General features: G+C 28.8%; 3 protein-coding genes across 3 annotated transcripts; 2 read left to right on the forward strand and 1 right to left on the reverse strand.

The window, feature by feature from the left end:
• The first annotated feature begins 4,892 nt into the window (after positions 1-4,892).
• LOC123291388 (polyribonucleotide nucleotidyltransferase 1, mitochondrial) lies at positions 4,893-13,629 on the forward strand. The gene is made up of 11 exons (XM_044871661.1): positions 4,893-5,044; positions 5,104-5,419; positions 5,489-5,753; positions 5,963-6,345; positions 6,401-6,528; positions 7,064-7,257; positions 7,318-7,481; positions 8,309-8,496; positions 9,249-9,372; positions 9,442-9,675; positions 13,427-13,629. Exons 1-11 carry the CDS (start codon positions 4,926-4,928, stop codon positions 13,589-13,591), a joined length of 2,280 nt encoding a protein of 759 aa, XP_044727596.1. The 5' UTR covers positions 4,893-4,925; the 3' UTR covers positions 13,592-13,629.
• On the reverse strand, positions 10,707-16,877 carry LOC123291389 (ADP-ribosylation factor 2). The gene is made up of 5 exons (XM_044871662.1): positions 16,815-16,877; positions 16,601-16,750; positions 15,315-15,490; positions 12,643-12,934; positions 10,707-11,116 (listed from the first exon to the last, which is right to left on the reverse strand). Exons 1-5 carry the CDS (start codon positions 16,815-16,817, stop codon positions 10,898-10,900), a joined length of 840 nt encoding a protein of 279 aa, XP_044727597.1. The 5' UTR covers positions 16,818-16,877; the 3' UTR covers positions 10,707-10,897.
• Positions 16,878-19,207: 2,330 nt separating this feature from the next.
• Positions 19,208-24,063, forward strand: LOC123292410. The gene is made up of 5 exons (XM_044873057.1): positions 19,208-19,625; positions 19,706-19,947; positions 20,013-20,138; positions 20,780-21,003; positions 22,638-24,063. Exons 1-5 carry the CDS (start codon positions 19,440-19,442, stop codon positions 22,757-22,759), a joined length of 900 nt encoding a protein of 299 aa, XP_044728992.1. The 5' UTR covers positions 19,208-19,439; the 3' UTR covers positions 22,760-24,063.
• Positions 24,064-24,759: the final 696 nt, after the last annotated feature.

Consider the following 24,759-nt stretch of genomic DNA (forward strand, 5'->3'; position numbering starts at 1 on the left):
TTTACACTGTAGGTGCGCACTAAGGAATAATTTATAAAAATTTAAAATTCTAAGTGTGGTGAAAAAGAGAATGAAAGTTTATGGGTAAATGATTATAGATTATAACTGAAAAACTACTTGACCGATTTTAAAAGTTATTTCACGTATAGATTACTACATTATCAACGAGTAATCTAAGCTGTTTTCAAAAAAATTGGGATTCGAAAACAAAATACTAAAACCAAATAAATTGCGAACAAAAGAGGAAGTGACGGCAAATGAAGTGAAGACTAAAACACAATAATTTTTGTATTTAAAATTTAAATTATACAACGAAGCGTGTTGTTAACAGCTTGTTCAATGATAAATGTAAAAATATTTCATCAAAATGCTAAGAGATTGGGACAACGGACATTCTATCTTGATGGGTGCAGGTAAAATAATTTTTGCATTTGTTTGTTATTCAATTATTTTCTTACCACAATGCATCAATAACGCCATTACTCAACGATGTAGGTTTACCTAAAAACTAAACATTCATATATTATTGATTTATTCCAAATAATCGCAAAAACGTTACGACGGATATCTATACCTAATTACCTACCTACATATCTAATTGAAAATTATTCATTGAAAGTATGTCATGAAATGTTACATTTGAATTAAAATACACTAATTATTACAAACCCCATATATACGATTCAGTAATTAACATGTGGGAAATATGTGAAAAAAGTCATTTGTTCAATAAGAATATTTAACTGCCCCTACGAATTGTACCCACACAAAACTAGCGACCGTTTTAGCCCTCATGATAAAAAGATTATATCTGAATCTGTGCGACATTATTAATTAAATATGTCAATTTTAATTTAACCCCTATTATGATGAAATTCTAATGCGTAAATGTGTTTTTTGCAGTATATATATATTGTTAAAACAATAATACAGTCAAACCTGGATAAGCGAGAGTTCAATCTCATTCTCGATTATAGAGGTTTCTCACTAACCCCAGTTTCTCGCTAATACAGGTACATGGGTAGCGTTTCTCTTTTATAGAGGTACGTAGCAATAACAAGTCATAGCCAGTACGAATGTAGTAAATATGTAATATGATAAAATGTGCATTATATGCACAACATATATTATGTACATATGTCGGTCGCTTATAGAGAGAGGTATAAATAAGTAGCAGTCTCACTTACGGTGGGCCATGAGGGTAAAACGACTCTCTCGTACAGAGGTTTCTGTTTCTCGCTAATAGAGGTTTTGGGAGCTTAAAATGGCGGGTCCTGGCTATTACTCTCACTTATAGAGTTTTCTCACTAATCCAGTTCTCACTTACCCAGGTTTGACTGTATATACAATTTGGACAAAAGAAAATTACATATAAACATTCTTTTTTCATTTTTTTTTTTACATCAACACAATCAAATACAAGGTATTTCATAATATTTTCCAAATTTTCAAACCAAAATATTGGGCAAGATATATAGGCTAGTGGCCAACTCCCGAAAAAGTGCGTAGAAATGAAAATCACTAAATAATCACTGACATTGTGAAAGCGACTATACAGGTTTGTAATTTTCGTAAACCTTAGACCAAATGGAGTCAATTGGTAAAAAAAAACAAGTTTGTTATTTTGTCGCCAAACGAGTACGCTATTAATTGTTATAAACAAATTAATTTGTCAACTAATAAAAAGTGGTTTTTTCGAAATATATTCGAAAATGCATTTTGAGGGTAAAATGTGCGGCGGCAAATAAATAAAACCAAAAAAAATTCATTATAATTTATAAATAAAACTAGTTAAAACAAACAATTGACTGAGTTAAATGTTGAAATACCATGCATAGACAGTGTTGATTACACATTATACATACATACATAACTGATGTTCCCATATAATACATACTATTCAATTTACGCCTAATTTGCGCTCTCACGGATAAACAGTGATGTTTACGAAAAAATGTTTCAAACAAAAGTTATATTTTTATAAGGAATATTTTTTATATTTAAACTTTTGTTCTATCTCTAACGGTTTACAAGATGGGTTCTACGCACCCCAAGACCCAATTGACCTATGTTGCTCATTTACGAAGTCTAAGTACGCTGTAATAATTTCAGCTTGATATCTTTTTTCGATTTTGAGTTATCGAGTTGACAGACGGACGGATGGACAACCGGAAATGGACTAATTAGGTGATTTTATGAACACCTATATCAAAATTTTGTTCATAGTATCAATATTTTTAAACGTTACAAACTTGGGACTAAACTTAGTATACCTTGCATATTACATATATGCATGGTATAATAAAATACTAAAACCATTATACCATTGATAGGAATCTATGTATGTAAGAGAAACTGTGCATATAATACATGTGCCCTGAAACATATTTTCTTTTTTTGTATCAAAATTGTTATTTCACATAATTGTTTCTGCGAAATCTAGGCACTCAACGAAAATTTTTTTCCAATAAAGCCAATAAAAATGGTGCGTTTTTCTATAAATACCATTTTCGTTCAAATTGAATGAACAAACGCACAAAAATCTAGATTTTTGCTATGAATTACTGTCGAAACTATCTAAATAGCTAGATCGAGCCCTGATTCGAATTCACTGGTCTCAAAAATTGCCTGGGTGGTATTTTTGTCTATAATATTTTCTTCTTTATGTTTCCCCATTTCGGGTTTTGTATAAAAAATCCACTCAGTAGATATCAAAACTTAGCTTGAAGCCTTGATTTTACATTCACTTCTTTGGCTGATTCCTATAAGTTAAAAATAGGGAATATTCATGTATTTTTAATTCATTGTTTACACCGTTATAACATAGTAAAAAGTATAAATACTGTTTAAAAATGCTGTAATTAAGTGTACAAAAATATTTGAAATAGAGAATAATTTTGAGATGTTTAAACGTTGTCCTCTCGGCGCTCTCTGTTGGTAGCGTAATAATATAAGAGCTGTGAATGTATAATTAACACTTTAAAATGAATTTACAACACAGAATTTACACATATTATTCAGTTTTCTAATAAAAAGTAGAATAATATAACTCAATGTAATACCATACAAAATATAAGTAATTAATACCATACAGTATGTCAACAAATCTGACAAGCCAATACTATAATCTAGGACGTCTTGCCCGTTTTAAAATTTGAATTTCCGTTTTAGAAATTTGAATTTCTCTCACTGAATTTGTACTTTGATTAACTAATTTTAAGTAATTAAAGAGATATTAATTACTAAAATAATGGTTTAGTTGAAATGTCCAGCCAATAAAGCTTTGGAGTAAAAGTATTTGAATAAAATTTAAATTTCATGAATATTCTGGGATACTCTGTAAATAGTAGTGTGAATATGATCAGGATTATTATTATTATTAGATACTATGTAGTTAGCAAGATCATCACAAATAACACGTTCTTTGTCCTACATGCATACATATATCCTGTGTGAATAAACATGTATGTTTCAACATAAATAATAATAGAAAAATTCGTAGAATGAATTATAATCTACTTTTTGTTTCAAATCGAAAAATAATGTAATTTTTTTTCGCTGAATTAATTTTATATGTCTAGAGCCAGGCATAGTATTTAATAGCCATTTCAGAACAGCTAGAAAGGACATCGCACATTTAATATCTATACATACTATATTTGTTATAACCTAATTTGCGGCCTCGCGGTTAAACAGTGATGTTTAAGAAAAAATGTTTCAAACAAAAGTTCTTAATTTTTTTATAAGGCACATTTTTTACATCCAAACTTTTGTTCTATCTCTAGCGATTTAGAAGATGGGTCCTACGGACCCAAGACCTAATTGATCTATGTTGCTCATTTATGGACTGAACGTCACTTTTTTCGACCTGACCACGAAATAAAAATTTCAGCTTAATATCTGTTCGTTTTTGAGTAACCATGTTGATAGACGAACAGACAGACAGACAGACAGACAGACAATCGGAAATGGACTAATTAGGTGATTTTATTAATACTCATACCAAAATTTTGTTCGTAGTATCAATATTTTTAAGCTTTACAAACTTGAGACTAAAATATACCTTTATATATTTCATATATACATGATATAACAATCAATTTTTGTGTATTTGTATTATTTATTGAGTTTGAAATACACTTCAAAATTTATAAAGCTAAATTCATACTATTTTTGAAGTTATAAGTTTATTAGTACAAAACAAAAAAAAAAAAAATTTTATAGCGTGTTGTTGTTCAACGCGCGTTATAACAATCACTTCTAAAAAACTAAAAGCTATAAAAACAGCAACTTGCAGAACAGAAAGAAGCTTATGAGTACATGTTGTAACCAGAAAATCGCACTTGAATTTATCCGTTTAAGATCCACTTTTTTTCGGTTTACTTCAACCCCGCCTCCCTTTAAAACGCCATAAAGTTTTGTCTTCTACAATTTTTTTCGATTTATAAAAAGTGGATGCTTTATCGTTGCTACCAGGCGGTTAGAAACCACTTTTTTCTCTAGATTTCTACACCCCCTTCTATTTCAAAAATGGACGTTCTGCCATTTATATGCCCTATGAGAGAAAATGCTTCACATCGACTCAGGAGCTTATTTACTACAGAGCAGAAAGTTACTATACTTATATCCATTCAAAATATAAGATGCATACAAAGTTGGTCAACCACGTTTTTCTCGATTCCTGTAAAAATAACTAACATTTTACAAAAAAATTAGATTTTTTGTTTTATAACTGAAGGGTTAAAAAAATTCATTGATACTTTTCATAAAATAGTAAATTATCCCGCCACCAGGCAGAGTCACGAATCGGATTTTCACATATTTATCATTACAAAATTGAACGTACCCCAAAATATGATTCTAAATTTAAAAATTATTTGACACCTGTATTTTTATCTGTCAAAAACCACATACCATGTGAAAATATGTATAATAACAAAATAATGTATAATAATAAATTAAGTCGTTATTTATATTTAATTCGGACGTACAGCGATATTGCTTCAATTCGAATACCAGAAGTAACTGTACCATTTTCCAATGGGTAATTATTATACATTTTAAGTTTAGTTAAAATTTTAAGTAAAAGACGTTTAATTTTAGAAAAAATTTTACCATATCAACTGGAAAATATGCTCGATTTTCTGATGGATGTGCAGTTGTAACTGTGGGTGATACAGCTGTAATGGTTACAGCTGTTTCAAAGTCAAAACCTACTCCCGCTAGTTTTCTACCACTTACTGTAGATTATAGGCAAAAAGCAGCAGCTGCTGGGCGTATACCTACCAATTTTTTACGGCGTGAATTAGGTGCTAGCGAAAAAGAAATTTTGACAGCTAGATTAATTGACAGAAGTCTTAGACCATTGTTTCCTGATGGTTATAATTATGAAACACAAATTACTTGTAATATGTTAGCAGTAAGTAAACTTAACACTGGTTAATAATTGTATACCTTTCAAAATTATACCACCTCGTTTATAATTTAGGTTGACTCGGTAAATATTCCAGATATAGCAGCTATAAATGCCGCTTCAGCGGCTTTAAGTCTTAGTGATGTGCCCTGGAATGGACCAATCGGTGCAGTTCGTGTTGGTGTAATTTCAGGGGAGTTTATAATAAATCCAACTAGGCATGAATTACAAAATTCAATTCTAGATCTTGTTGTAACAGCTACTAAACAGAATTTAGTGGTGATGCTTGAAGGCAATGGCGACATTTTACAGCAGGATTTAATGAAAGCAATAAAATTAGGTTTGTAGTAAAAAAATTAGAGGTACGAACTGCGGTTTCCAATATCAAAATATCAAAACTAAGCGAAAAGGGTATTGTATATATTTCCACTTCAAATTTATTTTGATAAAGTATATAAGAATCCGTCGTCAAATCGTAGTTCTATGGAAATCGTAATTTACTTTAATTTCAAATTAAAATACGACTCATCTTATCCTGTTAAAATTTAGGCACTAAAGAAGCACAGCATGCAATAACAGCTATAGAAAAATTACAAAAATCATATGGTCGAGTGAAACGTCCATTTGAAAAACCAAATTCAGCGTTACCAATAGAAATAGCCGATGCAGTGAAAACATTTTCTGAAATGCGTTTAAAAGAAATATTTAATGATTATTCGCATGACAAACTTAGTCGGGATAATGCTGTGAATTTATTACGAAATGATGTTTTTGAGAAAATCAAAACAAATTTTGCTGATATTGAAGACTTATCTTTAGTTGTGGATAAATTTAATCAAACTTGTAAAGATGTATTTCGAAATAATATTTTTGAAACTGATAAACGTTGTGATGGTCGAGAAATGGATCAATTACGTAACATTTCGTGCCAGGTATTGTTCTGCAAAAAATTTCCTTATCAAATAAATAATTTTTTTAATTTTTTAGGCAGATTTATACAAACCTCTGCATGGAAGTGCACTCTTTCAACGTGGACAAACTCAAGTATTGTGTACGGTAGCGTTAGATTCGCCTGAAAGTGCACTCAAAATGGATACCATTTCTATGCTTACAAGGTGATATTTTAGAATAGCGACAGTAGTAGATTTGACTAATTTGAGAGTGTATGAGATAACCAACATCTCAAATTGATTTTCTACTAAAATTATTTCATATCTTAAATTTACTCGCAAAGCAGTTAATAATTTACTCAGAAGAATTTCTCATTTAAAAAAAATAATAGGCGGAGTTAAGAAAGCGATCAATCTCCATTAAAGTTTTCGAAAAATCGAATTTCGAAACTTGGAGGAAGTTTTGTCTCCTCCCCTAATTCTAGGAGTTGAAATGAAAAATGGTACGAAGCATCTACTTTACCCTAAGAGAAATAGAATGAAATTTAAAAAAAAATTAAACGCATTTTCTTTCCAAATTTCACATCGAGCCTAAATCAGCCCAGACAAACAGAAAATCACTTTCACAAATGTAAAAGAAAAATTTCCCCATCAATGGTTTCCGTTACCTGATATAACATATTCTAGACAGAAATTTGTTGCTTTCGTAACTTATTTCCATATACCATTTCTAAAACTTTTTCTTTTTATTGAAATTTAGCGGAATTAAGGAAAAAAATTTCTTTTTACATTACGAATTCCCACCATACGCTACCAAAGAAATTGGAAAAATCGGCCCAATCGGCCGACGAGAATTAGGTCATGGTGCATTAGCGGAAAAAGGTTTAAAACCAGTTGTTCCAAATGATTTTCCATTCACAATACGATTAACATCCGAAGTTTTAGAGTCAAATGGTTAGTTTATTTATTGTCAATTTTAATTTTTTATTAATTAATGCATAACATTTAACTAAGGTTCAAGTTCCATGGCTAGTATATGTGGAGGAAGTTTAGCGTTAATGGATGCAGGAGTTCCACTACAAAGTCATGCAGCCGGTGTTGCAATCGGCTTGGTAACAAAATATGACAAAGATGATACAAAACATATAAACGATTATCGAATACTCACAGATATTTTGGTAAGAAAATGCAGGATTACATTTTTAAAAAGAGTAATTACAATGCGTAAGTGTTTGGTTCAATTTATAACACAATTTAAAAGCTATTCTAGATCAAAATCGTGTTAACGATTGAAAATTTAGTTTATAGAATAATTTTTACTTCAGATTGTATGCACAATCTGAATACCACACAAAACAGTTAAGACTCTCAAAAATAGAAATATCTGAAGAATAGTTGATTAAAAAGATCATTTATTGACATTTTATATTAATTGTATAGCAACTAAATGAAATTATTTTAATTTCAATAATGATCAGAATACTTTGTCCTTATCACTGTTAATCGCGTAAAAATTTTACTATTCAGATTTAAACAAAAATATCCATTTTAATGATCTCTGAATCAGTTTTTACTAGTCATTTACGATGTCATCTAGTGCGTTTGTAATAGCTCAATATGCTTGGCCTTAGAATGTTTTAATTTTGAATTTAGATTACATCTAGCTAGTTGTAACCTCCTTTCTTTGCATACATGAGAAGTAATGCGTTGTCCACATCAGTATTCTACTTCCGCATACTAAGAAAAAGTATTTTCAATTACCTCATACCCACTCTTCACGGCTCAAACTAATTTGATTTACTTTACTTCAAGAAAAGCTTTCTCAAAAAAGTGGAATATCTAATAATAAGAATTCTTCCACTCAAAACATCCACCAATTTTCTTTTACCAATCTTATGAATTTAAGTTTATACATAAACAATAAAAAAAGTACAAGAAATCGAATAATTGTACGTAATAAGGTTTTTAAGCTAAAAAACGTATACTCAATTTTTTTTCAATTTAGGGAATTGAAGATTATATGGGTGATATGGATTTTAAGATCGCTGGCACGAAAAAAGGAATTACAGCTTTACAAGCGGATATTAAAATACCTGGTTTGCCATTAAAAATTGTCATGGAAGCAATTCAACGTGCAACTGACGCCAAGACTTCAATTATCGATATAATGAGCAATTGTCTCCCACAATATAGGTAAATAGTTTACACCAAGGACTATACCTAACGTTTTCGACTTGCGTTAAATGCCTTGCATCAGTGCATCAGTTTACATTAATAAAGAAAAGTGGTATATTCTATATCTTACAAAAAATAGGGAATAATTCTGATGTCGAATTGGCGATATTACCCATAAAAATGTAAAACTAGACTTGATACCATGACAAAATTTTAAAGTGAAATTAAAATTGATTAAAAAACGAAGAAGTTATAAGCAATTAAAGATTGATCATCTCCTTTTAGAAAAACAAAGTTTTATATTTAATCTCTATGGCGATACCCACGTATCTCCAAACGTTCATATCTTGCATACTAAAAGAAGTTTTAAAAACCAACTTCACTTTTCTATGCATGAAGTGAGAATTCTTCATCTGAACTGATCAAAAAAAATTTAGTCATATACCCTAGTGTGGATCGCAAAGACTTTTGCAATTGTAGAAAAATCGAAATAACTTTTTGATAATTCGAGTCCATAACCAATTATATTTTGGAAAAAAGAAAATTTTAAAGAAATCGCGTAATTCGAAAAAGCCACTCTTTGTTACAATTTGAAATTTCGTGTTAAGTATACCGCTAACTTTACCAATATGTACTAAAATACATGAATATGTACTAAAGTATATGAAGAAAATTTGGCAAGTCCGGCTCCTCTAGAATTAATTCAACAATAATTCAATTTAGTATGCAATTTTTACATTTAAAAATAATGACAATACATTTTTTTATAGGAATGAAAAAAAAGAAAATTGGCCAGTAATTGAAAAATTAAGTGTTGAAGTTCACAAACGATCAAAATTTTTAGGTATTGGTGGAATAAATCTCAAAAAAATTTTTGTTGAGACTGGTGTATCGGTATGTGTTTAATCTGTTAATTTTGCAATAATTCTAAGTTTCCAACTCCTAATTAAATTGTGGCAATAGGTGTCTTCCATTGACGATGTCAATTATAGTATATTCGCACCAAATCAACAAGCTATGGATGAAGCCAAAGAAATAATTGAAAAATTATTAAGTAGTGAACGTGTACCTGATTTAGAATTTGGTGCAATTTATACAGCAAAAATTATTGAAGTACGTGATATTGGTGTAATGGTAACATTATATCCCTCGATGCCACCTGCACTATTACATAATTCGCAACTGGATCAACGAAAAGTAAGTGTATCTTTCGAAAAAAATATTTAACCTTGTAATTCTTAGTCCGTGGCACAGCACCTTTTTTGTTAAATGATTAATATATGTTTGTAACTTCGTGAGTGGCCTCCTTTTGGCGAACTTACCAATATTTCTCTCTACGACTTTTTTTCGAAAGTCCTGCGTTTTTAATGAGCATGATAACTTCATATTTAAGCTTTCGGTCTGAAAAAAAAGCAAAAGAAAATTTGTCGGGCACTATGACCCCTTAATAATATTAATAATTATTAAACAATAAAATATCATTTCCGACAAATACTGTAATATTCTATTTTTTTAGACCGATGTAAATATGACGTTATCATACTCATTTGAAAACGCAGCACTTTCAAAAAAAAGGGTGCTATCCCGTGCAGTATCTCCTGTGATTTCATAATTTAAAAAATCGACATCAAAGATCCAAGGCAGTGGATCTTGTGTGGAAAGATCACATACACAATCTACGTTCATCAAATTATCTTAATCACATACACAAGTGACGTTCATTCAATTAGCTAAAAATTTATTATTGATATTTACACAATCTTGACTGAAAGGTCCAGTGGACAGAAATCGCAAAAATCAATAGATTTATCGTGCTCATTTGAAAACGCAGCACTTTCGAAAAAATTGTTGAGAGAAAGTTTAGTAGACTCGCCAAAAGGAAGACACTCACGAAGTTACAAGTATGTATTAATCATTTAACAAAGCATCCATTCTGTCCCACTTTTATGGTTTATAAGATGGGTCCCAAAAAACCGTGATTCAAATAACCAATTTTGCTCGTTTACCTAGGACTAGAAAATCTAAAAAATTTCAACTCGTTATCTCTTGAGTATGAATACCTATAACAAAATTTTGTTCTGGTGCATATATTACATACATATTAGTGCAGATCCCCATTCATTTGGAAAGCAAAAACAAAGTCTTGTTTCTCTTATTCTTTGAGTGTGTTTATTTATTTTTTATTTTTTTGTCAATAAAAAGGCAATAAAAACATCATACAATTTTAATAAAAAAATTTGTATTGATGTGAACCTTCACGTAACTTCTGTATACAGAAATATTTTAACATAACATAACTAAGAAGTAATAAGAATCTTTTTTTTTTTTTAATATTAACATAGTGTATTTGCTCAATATGATTTATAAGTAAAAGATTTTTTTTTAGTTTTCAGTACAATTTAAAATCTAAAAACATAATTTATTTCTTAGACAGTTCATTCGATAACCAATCCAGACCTTCGTATAAGCCATGACCTTGTGTTGCGCATGTTGATTGTATATACCAACGTCGATTACGCATTTGATTTAATTCCAATTTATCTGTTAATTCTGCAGCTGACATTGCATTTGGTAAATCTTGTTTATTTGCGAATAATAATAACACAGCATTACGTAATTCATCTTCTTGTAACATATTCTGAAAAAAAATCAAATGATTCAGTTTAAATTTCCTACGTGATTCATTTAAAGCGTTAAATCTATATATGTAAAATAGTATACACACCACGGGAGCAAGTATAGAATATCTCAGATCTCATGTTTGTCACGTTTGCCATGATAATAAACATGAGATCTGAAACATTCTTTACTTTTGCGCCCTAGTTGTGAACGCAATATAATGTCAATATAAACACAGATATATCAATAGAAAAAGGCAAGTGCATTAATGTAGTAAATTCGATCGTAAAAACAAAATATCTGTCTCATAAAACTTCTAGGCTCAAAATTTTCCAAATATATGGACATTGACTAGTAATATAGATTTCCAACTAGATATTTATGTTTGTTTCTGAAACTCTACGCAAACCTAACTAGTGATGTTAATATTAATGAAGTTTTTTAAGTCTAATATTATTATTATTAATAGTCTTCTACCTCCCGACTGGCTAATTGCATAAACGTTTAAAAATCGGACAATAGACATTATAGTTTTGAGACCTGAAATTAATTAATACATATAAATAAGTAAACCTAAGTAATTTAGCAAATTTACAAGACATTAGATTTATTGAAAAATGGTCAAAAAGAATAATAAATTTTAATTCCCTTCCTCTCAGAGTCTAAAACCTGTTTCACTTAAAATACAAAGCCTCTGTAAATTAAACGAATAATACGAATAATTTTGGTATTAGATCTTTGTAACTTGAAGTAATGTTTTGACGACCTCAATAACTTAAAGCATCTATATTATTGTATTCATAAATTAACCTAATCCGGTCATTGTGTATATAATTTATAAATAAATTATATAACGCAAAATGTAAAATCAATAAACAAAGAACATTAAAAAAAAACCTCAAAGAAAAAGATTTGATTTTGCTAACATTTTCCACGATAAGGCTGTTTCACATTTACCGACCTCGGAAAGGCATTTAGTGAATATTTGCACACGTACGACCTGGCATTTACAGTTATGGAGTAAATGACTTTGTGGCCCAAATGACGAAATAGAAGACAGTTAAACCATTAAATATGATTTGAAAGACTTGAGTAGTTATCTCATTAAATAAAAAATACTTTGACTATCGTTATATATTTGTTAGGCGTAGACAGGTAGCAAATTTACCAATTTGTTCTTTGGGTTGAGTTAATTGAAATTTTATTGCCTAAGAAAATCTAAATATCTTTCATTTAATATACTTTCACTATTTTAATAAAATTTAATTAACAAATTGAAATTCCGCTTTTATTTAATTTGCCGTCATCACTGAATTCTAAAAATTATATGTTTCAGTTTTTTTTTCTTCAATTTTCATATGTTAAAATATCTCTGTGTTTAATAATAATACTTTCTAAATACAATTAACAAATAAAAATATTCCATATAGTAGGTGTTATAATCTTTAAAAGCAAATTTAAAGTATATAAGTGATAAATTTTTTATTTAAATGTTAAGTGTCCACGTATTATTTTAATTAAATAAAATTGACGAAATATTATTACCTGTAATTCTTTAGATGCTTCTTCTATTCGTTCTCTATCATTTGAATCAACTACAAAGATTAAACCGTCTGTATTTTGAAAATAATGTCGCCATAATGGTCGAATTTTATCTTGACCACCAACGTCCCATACTGTAAAACATATATTTTTGTATTCAACAGTTTCAACATTAAAGCCAATAGTTGGAATTGTTGTTACAATCTCCCCGAGTTTTAATTTGTATAGTATGGTAGTTTTTCCGGCTGCATCTAATCCAACCATTAATATACGCATTTGTTTTTTGCCAAACAGTCTTGTTAAGGCACTAGATAATGTTAAACCCATTTTAGATTAATTTTTTAAATCACTACTGTTTATTTTTCTGAGAAACTATCACCAATAATTAATAGTGGTTCGAGAAACTTTTATTATAATTCTAATAAAAATGTTTTTAATTTATGAAACAAATCTTTTTCACCGAATTGTCAATATGACGTGTAATTAACCGGAATTCTGGTTAATTTAATTTTTCTCATGTTCAGTTGGATGCACTGAAATGTTTTTGTATACGTAAAACATACGTGGCGCGTAAATTTAAACTTTTTTGTTTATAAATAATTTTACATTTTTATGGACAATGTTTCTTATCATTTATTTACTCATCGTACAAAGTACAATGTTTCACCATTGTCCACAAAATTGTAAAATAATTATCTTCTTAAATCAATAATTCAACATAGTTTAAATTAGTTAAAAGATTAGAAATGCCGCCAAAAGATTTTGAATGAAATTTTTGTTTGTTTAGGTAAATCATCCTTCAGCACTTGGATTAGAAGTAGGAGATGAAATTCAAGTAAAATATTTTGGAAGAGATCCTGTTTCAGGGTTAATGCGATTATCCAGGAAGGTTCTACAAGGACCAGCTAGTAATGTAGTTCGAAATCTAGATAAAACTGCAAATTCTACTTAAATATTTTTATGCAATTTTAATAAATATTTTTTCAAGCATTCTTTCTATTTCTTTTCACCCCACGACACTTGGTCAAAAAATGGTTGATGCAAATTCTTGAAACCCAAATAGAATTTTGATATTTTTTTTCCACACCTTAATATTATAGTTATTTCATCAAAAATTGCCAATGTAACGGGAAAATTTTTGAATAACAAATATCTCAAAAAGTATTGGATGTTACGTAAATTTTGTCACAAAGAAATCTTCGAGTAAAAATTGTTTTATATATGTTTCCTACAATTAATGAACATCCGTATTCGCACATTTCTTCGAAAACGGTGGCATCAAACAAAATTTCTAATTACACTAATAACTGAAATTCTGTAACTTATCGAAATGTTTTGTGAAAAATTTAGATGATCCATGCAAAAATATTCTTTAATTTACATTTGAGATAATGTGATCAGTTGATTTTTACCGAACTGATTGAGTTTTCGAAAAAATTATTGATATATTATAAAAGAACATTTTTATTAATTAGAGAAGTGGTACCATTGATTGATTTATTAATAATACTAAATCTAAATAATATACTTAAACAATGTTGATCACCCTGTCTTTATAAAATTCACACAGTAAAGTTTGGAAGTGTTTAAAAATAAATGAATATAAATGAATGAGCTTAATATCAATTTTATTTACTAATTAATATTTAAATAAACATAATAAAATTTCATCATATAATTAGAGGAGTCTATAATAATAATTACACAAGTATTAAGATTCAGATACACAAATTACGAAAAAAACTTTGCAGAAATGTTTAGAAAAAGGCCATTTATTCCAAAGAAAAAAATTTTAAGACTACTGTGCATTCGATTAATGCCAAAACTCAGATTATCCATTTTGCTAAGTGTGAAAATCAAAACTCGCTATTGCGATTTAAACTTAAATTCTCGTAGAAATACGGAATTATGTGTATTTATAAGATGTAATGTGTGGAAATTGAAATTTTTTAAGTATAGTAAACTTAACATCGCTGAATCTATTGTTGGTAAAAGCGTCTCTTGAGTTGCGTTCTTAGTTTGGCCAATGAAAGTGACTAGCGCTTTCTTTTGGCATGTTATTAATGTCAGAAATATTACAAATTGTTGAAACTTAATAATTAAATGCCAAAATATGTAAACGTTTACACTAAAACACAGTCGGGAAAAATCAACAATTTTAAATATAACATATATAAAAAATGAAGCAGTCAAGGTAGTGGATAAAAATGCACACATAACCACATCATTTGGTGGATCAGAGTTGGAGTGTTTGCCTGGAATGCCATAGATTTTGGCCAGGAATGCTTAATTGGAAGTCTAAAATGTAAAGATTTAAATGTTACAAGTAAAATGCAATCTTATTGATGGGGAATGTTTAACGCTCTCTTAAAGACAAGGAAAGTGCGAACACATCCTCCCTTAATCCGGATTCCTTATACGTATTATACGTTAGTTAATTGAAATAAATGTCCTTAATTTTTGTTTTTCGTACATTGTTTGGTACCGGTTTTTTTGAACACATATTCTTCATTTACAAATAATCATAAAAATTCGAAATAATAAAAAATAAACATGGCGATATATAATATACTTTTTATTCTAAATTATTTAACATCAACAATTGTTTCAACACTTTGGTTTGTGATGTTTCCCTGATTTCACCAGCTAAAAACATTTCATCAACAACTGTGTACACTTTGTAAAAATTAAATACCAGATCTAATTCACAAACATTATGAAAATATTCATTTAATACTTCCACAAAATTATGTATTGCTTCCAAATAGCATAAATTATTGTCGTTTACATCGACGCATATACAAAAATATAAACCAGCATAACGACGATAAACTATTTTAAAGTTACGAAACTGCAAATTAAAATTAATATTTTCATTAATTTTTGAAATACATATACTATATATATAGATTGATTCTATTATCTTTTACGGTTAATTAGTTTGTTTATTAAATAATGTTCTTAATAATTTTTTTAATGTTTATACTAAATTAAAAGTTCGGTCATTTATGTAAGGATATTGCTTATAAATTTTTATAAATAGTAAATTTATTTTTATAATTTCTAATAAATGATAAAAAAGTTGTTAAATTTGCCACCTCTTGCGCTAGTTCTATCATCACAAATATTTGATTGGATAAGATGGGATGTATTTGAAATAGTAGACCCGCGTTTAAAATAGAAAAACATAAATGAAAATTCACTTAACACGTATAATTTTTTATCAAAAATGTGTTTGGTTTCGTCTAGTGTTCTGTAGTGACCGCATTTATACAATTCTAAGCAAAACTTCTACGATCCGTAAATGTCGGAAACTATTTCATTCAAATATTCCCTTTAAAGAACAGTTTTGTTTAGCATGAACAAGTAATATACTTCGATACTTTTTTCTAAATACGTCTCTAATGTTTAGGGATCGCCAACAGTACGGAACAACTTTTCGGATTGTTGATAATAATAATAAATGTAAAACTGATAACCAGTTAATGTAAAAAGTTTAGTATTTCACAATCGATTTTTTTTTCTCAGGCCTACTTTATAACATATATAAGCTTTCGAAAGCATATAATACGATTTATTTATGGACTTTGAACGGTAATATCTCCAATTTTTTTAAATTTGTATTCATGAAAAATTCTGATATACTTATAAAAGGCTGGCCGATTCCGAAGTTTCAGAAAGTTCAACCAAGACCCATTTCCCTGAAGGTACAGAGTGCATTCTGATTTTACCTTTCTCGCACGTCTCAAAAATTCGTATTGTGTTACGATTAAGTTAATTATCGATTCCTTTACATAATATTTAAAAAAATCTAAAATGTACGATAAGGATATTTTTACAAATCATAGATAAAATGTACGATAAGGCCATTTTCACAAATCATAGACAAAACGATATGTTCCAATTTTCAATGGAATGAGAAATATGAAAAAATAATAATTTGCTAAGAAAATATGCCAACCTCGACAAAATTTGTATGTTTAGCATCACGAACAGTTACAACTGCATGAACTTCTTCAATCAATTTTTGTTTTTCGTCATCATCAAAATTCATATACCATTTAGCAAGACGTGTCTTACCGGCTCGATTTTGTATTAATATGAATCGGATCTATGAAAAAATAATAGTGTTTTATAAATAAACTTAATATTAATGTAGTTTTAATTAAAAATACCATAATTAAATATATATGTGACTGTTAAATTGTGACAGATAAAAACGCCTCCTTTAGTATCTGTCAAACTGCCAATTTATTGAATAGGAAATAATACTGTCGAACTTGTACTTTGAAATTGGAAGATCACTGAACTATGTTCCACATGGATGTGTTAACTACAATTAGATGCGTTTATAATCCAAAGTATTAAATTTTTAATTCATTTAAAATTAGTAGTGAACATAGTTTTAAAGTTATTTTTCGATTTTGATTTAGGTGATCATTTGTCCTAAATTTGGGAGGATCTTGAATTTGATACTTTTTCCAACAAGAATAAAAATCCCGCTTGATAATTAATGCTCCGTTAATTTCAAAATGGATTTTGTTTTTATTCAGTTGTTTGATTAATAATTCAAACGTGTAAAATATAAATATCTTGTATATATTGAGATTAGTTTTTAAGCTACATAAGATAGAAATTATAAATTTAAACAAGTGAAAACAAACAATTGACTGAGTTAACTGTTGAAATACCATGTATAGACAGTGTTGATGCGCAATCGTTTGTTTTTTTGACGTCACGTAAATAACAAAAGATATTCACTTTTAAATAGACACACACACAACTGATATTCCTATATTAATACATACTATAAAATTTGCACCTAATTAACGCCCTCGTGGGTAAACAGTGATGTTTACAAAAAAATGTTTCAAACAAAAGTTTTTAATTTTTTTATAAGGAACATTTTTTACATTTAAACTTTTGTTCTATCTCTAACGGTTTACAAGATGGGTCCTACGGACCCAAGACTCAATTGACCTATGATGCTCATTTACGAACTTGACCTCACTTTTTACGTCCTGAGTACGCTGTAAAAATTTCAGCTCGATATCTTTTTTCGTTTTTGAGTTATCGTGTCCACAGACGGACGGACAGACGGACGGACGGACAACCGGAAATGGATTAATTAGGTGATTCTATGAACACCTATACCAAAATTTTTTTCGTAGCATCAATATTTTTAAGCGTTACAAACTTGGGACGAAACTTAATATACTATGTATATTTCATATATACATGGTATAAAAACTTGTGAGCAGGAAAACTATGTCACTAAGGTCATATTTTCCCATTCTTAAATGTTTCACCCTTCTGATTATTTAATGTTTTCTATGGAAATGGAATTTTAATCTTTTCATGTATTTGTATATACGAAATAGTTGATAAAAGGGTTAGAAGAGGAGGGTGGGAGAGACGCCACTAAGATAAAATTATTGTTTACCTATTTCCTTCGTTTTCTTTTTTTCTCTAAGTTACTTCTATTTTTTAAAGATATTTTTATTTTGTACTTTTTGGGTATTTTATAAATATTTAATATTGTTTTATAATTTATCTTGTAGTGAATTGACTTGGATTCTTTTGATAACTCATATTATAAGAGTGATATTCTTATTCATATAAAATTTCATAATTTAACAATTTTTGAACTTTACCTGACCGACGCTAAACGAACGGTTTTGTTGTTCTGATCACTCTTTCTTTCTAGATACAGGTCAACTATTCTTAACTGCTGATGTATTTCGGTATAAGTGGAATGAGAAATATGAACAAAAAAATTTTCTAAGAAAATTTGCCAACCTCGACAAAATTTATATATTTAGCATCATGAACAGTTTTATTTATAATTATTTTATTTTGTATTGGAATATATCAGCAGCGTCTCTAACTTTTAAACGCTTCAATCTGCGCAACTGGCATTTAATATGATAGCAAATGTCATTTTCGCATGCGTAAATAGTCCGTTTGAGGTCATAATTCTAATTTTATTATTATTATGATACAAATTAAGTGTTAAATTTTTATCCAACGCAATCGATTTCGCTAATCTTACCTCTATAGACGTAAAGCCATGTTCAGGTGGTGACTCATAGGTTTTTTTAACATTCAGCCACATTTCATTAATTTACTGATTTAGCCACTTCTTTTCATCGCAAGACATGACGCATGATGAGACGATTTATCAGAGTACGTGGAGTGATGCGCTTCATATATTACGATGACGGCTTAGTACTTTTTTGACTTTAGAACTGAGTTACAAATCATTCTTTTTCAAGTAAATTTTAGTAAAATTCACCACTCACAACATGAAAGGATAAAAAATAACAGTTTTTTTTTTTAATAGAAAGATATCTATTAAAAAACCATTACGGACGTAAAAAATTTCCGTAATAGTTTTTATTACATGCTCCTACTAATAAATAATTTCTAATCTAAAAGAACCTTTACACATTTTTGTGGTCTTGTCAACAACATATAACAATAATAAAAAAAGAAGGGCACCAAAATACCTTTAATAAAAAAAATGTTTATATTATTTAATTTTTTAATGAAATTTTCTTAAAATATTATCTTTCCTTAAGTTAGTTCTGTTTACCAAAGTAGAAGTTTTTACCAAAGGTCTATAAAAACAATTTAAATTCCAAAACAAAATATTGACATCAAAATGTCATTATTATCTAAACAATTAGTTCATTGTAAATAGTGTAACTTTAAAAAAAAATGAAATCGTAATTTTATTTGAAGTTTATTGCAAAAACCATACTATTTTAAAAAAATAGTTGGTCTAAAACATATTCAGAATGGCTGAGAAATGTTGTGTACCGGGTTGTAAAACAAAAAAAAGTGAGAAAGTTACATTTTTTCCAGTGCCTGTTAATTCTATAATGCGAAAAGCATGGGAAAATCGTATTTCTGGCAAAAAATTAGCAGATTCCGATCATGTTTGTGCTAAGCACTTCCTCATGAAAGATGTTTTTGTTAAACAGGTACATATAAACCTGTTTTTAAAGGTTCATAATTCATAAAACTATCATAGTTTTTAATAAATTTTGAACATATATTATAGGGTGGTACACCAAAACTTAAAGTTACTGCTACTCCAATTATTCCAAAAGTTGAAAATAAAGAAGATGTATCAACTTCAACAAATCATAGGAAAATAAAAGTACGAAAATTTGCACAAGAAATTCCTACCCCTACAATAGTAAAAAAAGAAAAGCCAAAAGAACAACAACAGTATCCTTTAATAGATATACAAAAACAAGATGATCAATCGGTCACAAAATCAAAAAAATCCAAGAAAAAAAAGTGAATATCAGCCCTGTATAATTATAGCTGAAATTTTGTTTTAACAAAAATTTATTTTTTTACAGGAATCCAAAAAAAGGTTGCACAGTAGTTGATCCATTAGATATAAAGAATGAACCCAATCAAGATTTGATTAACCCTTTAAGTGGCTGTGTGGCTTACAATGACTCAACTCAAATATTTTCTTACAGGTAAATAGTTGATTTGTGTTCTTCACATTTTTATACCATGTATATATGAAATATACATGGTATATTAAGTTTAGTTCCAAGTGTGTAACGCTTAAAAATATTGATGCTACGAACAATATTTTGGTATAGGTGTTCATAGAATCATCTAATTAGTCCATTTCCGGTTGTCTGTCTGTCGTCTGTCATCACGATTACTCAAAAACGAAAAGAGATATCAGGCTGAAATTTTAGCGTGCTGAGAAATTAAAAAGTGAGGTCAAGTTCGTAAATGAGCAACATAGGTCACTTGGGTCTTGGGTCCATAGGACCTATCTTGTAAACCGTTAAAGATAGAACAAAAGCTTAAATATAAAAAATACTCCTTAAAAAAAAAATAACCAACTTTTGTTTGAAGCATTTTTTTTTGTAAACATCACTGTTTATCCGTGAGGGCGCAAATTAAGTGTTAATTGTATAGTATGTATTATATGGGGATATCAGTTATGTATAAGTGACATGTTTGTATGTGTAATGTGCTAAAGAAATCAACTGTCTATGCATGGTATTTCAACAATTAACTCAGACAATTGTTTGTTTTCACTTGTTAAAATTTATTTTATTGTTGAATTTTAATAATTTATAATAAAAATTAATAATTTTAGTGATATGGACACAAATGACGTGAAACCAAAAGATAGATTAGCAATATTAGAAGCAGAAAATTTACAATTAAAAACAAAATATTCACAATTAATAAATGATTATGTACAAATGAAAACAGAAAAAATTCAATTGAAAGCTGAACTGGATGCAGCACTGGCAGCGAATCAAAAACTTATTATTGTGAAAAACAGTTTAGTGACCACAATTCAAACACTTGGAAAAAGTGAGTGTTTAGTTTTTTCTCAAGAGATACTCGCTCTCAAAATTTGGCACTCCAAAGAACACAAAAAAGAAAATGGGAAACTGTTTCATGACATGAAACCGTCCCATGACGCGAACTTTAGTGAGGTGTTTCATATTAGACTAGTATGCGATAGAATCCCAAATATTCGCAGAAATTTCAAATGGTATATCGAAAACATTTTTTTTTATGGATAGAAAAAAATTTGTGTAACATAGTCCTTTTTCAAAAAGAAAAACATTTCTTATAAATATATTAAAGAAGGGTCAATAAAGATTTTTGACCTCCTTTTTTATGCATGTTAGAACTTACTTTATAAGTAAGGCGTACGATGAAAGATGATGATAAGATCCATTTTTGGCCCAGGGAAGATCAGAAAAACAAGAATTTTTCGTCTAGAGGGGAGCAAATCAGATATTTTTGGCTTAAAAATTTCACAAACACAACAGTATTTTAGCAAAAACATTTACTTACACAACTAAATCAATTTTTGTTTGTTGGAACAAATAGAAAATAACGAAAAAATTTCACGGAAGCCGGGAGTCGAAACTGAGTTCTTTAGATACCCGCTCTAAGACGTAACCAACTCCGTCACTTCTGCTTTATGTAAGTGACTCAAATTATATGTAACCTGTACGTGTACTTATTCCATTTGTATTTTTATGTATATAGAACACATAAACATTCCACACTACTATATAAGTGATACAAATTACATTTTTTTTATTATGAAACTCAACTTTTACCTTTGTTTCAAAGTTTTGTTTATAGACTATATAGGTCAAAGTCGTTCATATATGACACTTTTAATAGCTTTTGTCATCTCAACACATAATTCTACTTAACATATGAGGGTGATACTGAGCACTTCATTGGATTGACGCCTATTACGGATTTTCTTTTCAACAAATAGAAAGAAACAGAAGATATTTTGTATCTCTTATATAGAAGTATGAAATGTTTGTGTGCGCTATATACACAAACATACAAATGGAATCATTACATATAATTTGAGCCATTTACATAGAGCGAAATAGTCGGAGTTAGTTACGTTTTAGAGCTGATATCTAGAGGACTCAGGATAGATTTCTGGTCTCTGTGTAAAAAAATTTGAAACAAATGTATAAGTTTGGTTTCATAATAAAAACAAGTAACTAAATCAATGGTAAATTGAAGTCCCAGAGTACCTGGCTACATAACAGAGTACCTCTGTAACAAAAATTGGCATAAATGGCCAAACATGATAGAAGTTTATAATTATATTATAAACAAAGCATATTTTTAACCACAGTGCTATGGCAATAAAAAGCGTATTTTGTCATTGTTTCTTTTGGCTACAACAAGAAAACTTTAATGAATAGCGCAAAATTTTTTCATGAATAATATGTACCATTTAATGTAAGTTTTTAGATTAACACTGTGCTATTGCAAACTGTTACTGGTAAAATTGAAAGCTTTATTTTTAATTTAAATTTAATGTAAACTGTCATATTCCTAAATCAAACTATTAATTCTAGATTGGAAAGCTTTACCGGTAAATTTAAAGATATGCTTTTCAGATTATTATCGTAGATGATGAAACCAAATACTAATTGAAGTTATTTTTTGTTTAATAGTGTCCGAGCCAGTACGTCTGACCAATGGACCAGTTTTACCGTCAACGTTACAAATCGATCCATCTAGTATACAACATCAACAACACACTGCTGAAGTTTCCGACACAATTATTGGTTTCTAAAATAAGCATTTTAAAAAAAGTTTTTGATGTTTCCACAGTGCAGTGTGTTTTTTGTGTTCTATATACTGCTTTAGTACAAAAACAAACACTATAATTTTTTATTTTATTTTTTTATATGAAAAATATTTTTCTCTCAAGTGTACAGCGTGTTTACTAATAACTTAGATTACATCTTACATTACACTCATGTAAAAAATAATTAGGAAATTTAGGAATCTTATTTCAGTTTTATAATTCATAGACTTAAGAAGTATTATTAAAGCTGATAGATTAATCTGTGGGACCACGTTTCGCTTTACCGATTTTAATCCAAAAATTAGACATTCAAAAAATTAAGCTGCAGGCTGAAAATTTACAATTTTTCTGCAAATTGAGTTCGATATTTTTTAATAGATTTGCGAGAAAAATTTTTTTTGAAAGAACGAGAGGCTAAATTCGATTTTCTGACTGACAAATAAATTCCGATTGAATAAAAGAAACTAACGAAAATGTATGAATTTTTGGATATTTAGTTTAATTTTAAGGATTTTGCGTCCTCGAGCAAATTCACTATTTTAGAAGGTACAAATTAAACCATATTTTTAGTCAAGAACCAAATTAAAGTTGTTAATAATTTGCAGGAAATGCAAATGTCAAAGGTATTGGCTAATTGATTGTATTCTATATTGCCACTAAACTTTCTTAATCACATATAAGAAATCTTAATCACATATAAGTTCAGTGGATAATCTATCAACATTAGCCTATCGCACATCGCGTATGCTGTCAATTCACCATTAACGGCAACTTGTGTATATTTAGCTAATAAGGACGCTTATGAGGATTAGAAAGCAAATTGGCGCGACCGCTGATTGTTAAACGAAATATATTATTGTGATATTCATATGATATTCAAAAAATTTAATTATTAGCTTTTTACTTTAACGGTCGACATTTTACTCACAAGTGCATTTATTGGCATAATCACAATCAATGAATGAATTCTTATGTATATGAAAAGCTTGGGATTTAGCTGGTTTGAATCGAATGAGTTGATTTTTATCAAATATTTAATACCTGAGGTTTGCTGTTTAGGATGAATAGATTTTCTTCATTCACAATATAATTTGTCATTAACACTGAGAAGTACTTTTTCATTAAAATTATCAACAAAGTCGGTTTTCTTGGATTTCCTCACTTTGATTCTTAATTATGCATTCAATTTTTTCGAATATCGCACTGTCGCATATAAAACAAAACATAATCGTGCCTCACTCAATATCGTTCATATAAGTCTGATCATATCTCACAAATAGTTACTTCTACACCAAAATTATTTTATTAATTGTTTCGATTCTTAATTTGTGAAAATCAATTTTTATGTTGAAATATTTAAATATATAATCTTAGCTTTTTCCACTTACTTTTAAACTCCATTTTCACCAGTTTTAGCGACTTTCATGTTTAATTTTTCTGGATTATTGAATTCAAATATATTGTACGTTTAAGAGAAATGCGGACCCACTTTTAAATCCATCAACTGGGTATGTGGGATAGAAGCGTAATTAACTAATAAAATGAATCTTTGATATGAATAACTTGAATTCAGGAAATTATTAAAGTGCGTGTCTGTGCTTTTGAAAAAATGTTCTAAGTGATTACGAGTTGAAAATTTTTGAATGTGAGATTTTAAAATTTATTTTTTACCGTTCAGAATGGTTTATGTCGTGAATAATAATAAAAACATTGTATTATTTTTTAAAATTTTTCTTTTGTAAGAATTATTAATTATTGTATAAGAAAAGATAAAAAATTTATTTAATATTAAAAATTAACTATAATTTTATTTTATTTTGTTTCTATTTATCCTATAAAAGTGTCTAGTTTAGTTCTGGTCTAGAAATTAGAAAAATTAATAAAACAGTAAAAAATAACATTACCGTTTACAAATCACTGGTCATCATACTGCATGCTGGATGGATGTTAAGAAATTAACTGAAATGGAAAACTATTAAGATGAA

This window comes from Chrysoperla carnea, chromosome 2, assembly GCF_905475395.1.
Source record: "Chrysoperla carnea chromosome 2, inChrCarn1.1, whole genome shotgun sequence".
Taxonomy (NCBI): domain Eukaryota; kingdom Metazoa; phylum Arthropoda; class Insecta; order Neuroptera; family Chrysopidae; genus Chrysoperla; species Chrysoperla carnea.

Bases quoted from the DNA above. Each gene is read 5' to 3' on its own strand.
- LOC123291388 (XM_044871661.1), top strand. From the start codon at position 4,926: ATGTATAATAACAAAATAATGTATAATAATAAATTAAGTCGTTATTTA. The intron at 6,346-6,400 runs GTATTGTTCTGC...TTAATTTTTTAG, and splicing joins TACGTAACATTTCGTGCCAG to GCAGATTTATACAAACCTCT. The intron at 8,497-9,248 runs GTAAATAGTTTA...ATTTTTTTATAG, and splicing joins AATTGTCTCCCACAATATAG to GAATGAAAAAAAAGAAAATT.
- LOC123291389 (XM_044871662.1), bottom strand. The intron at 15,491-16,600 runs GTTGGCATATTT...TTTAATTTGCAG, and splicing joins AACATACAAATTTTGTCGAG to TTTCGTAACTTTAAAATAGT. The intron at 11,117-12,642 runs GTAATAATATTT...ATTTTTTTTCAG, and splicing joins AAGCATCTAAAGAATTACAG to AATATGTTACAAGAAGATGA.
- LOC123292410 (XM_044873057.1), top strand. From the start codon at position 19,440: ATGGCTGAGAAATGTTGTGTACCGGGTTGTAAAACAAAAAAAAGTGAG. The intron at 19,948-20,012 runs GTGAATATCAGC...ATTTTTTTACAG, and splicing joins AAAAAATCCAAGAAAAAAAA to GAATCCAAAAAAAGGTTGCA. The intron at 21,004-22,637 runs GTGAGTGTTTAG...TTTGTTTAATAG, and splicing joins AATTCAAACACTTGGAAAAA to TGTCCGAGCCAGTACGTCTG.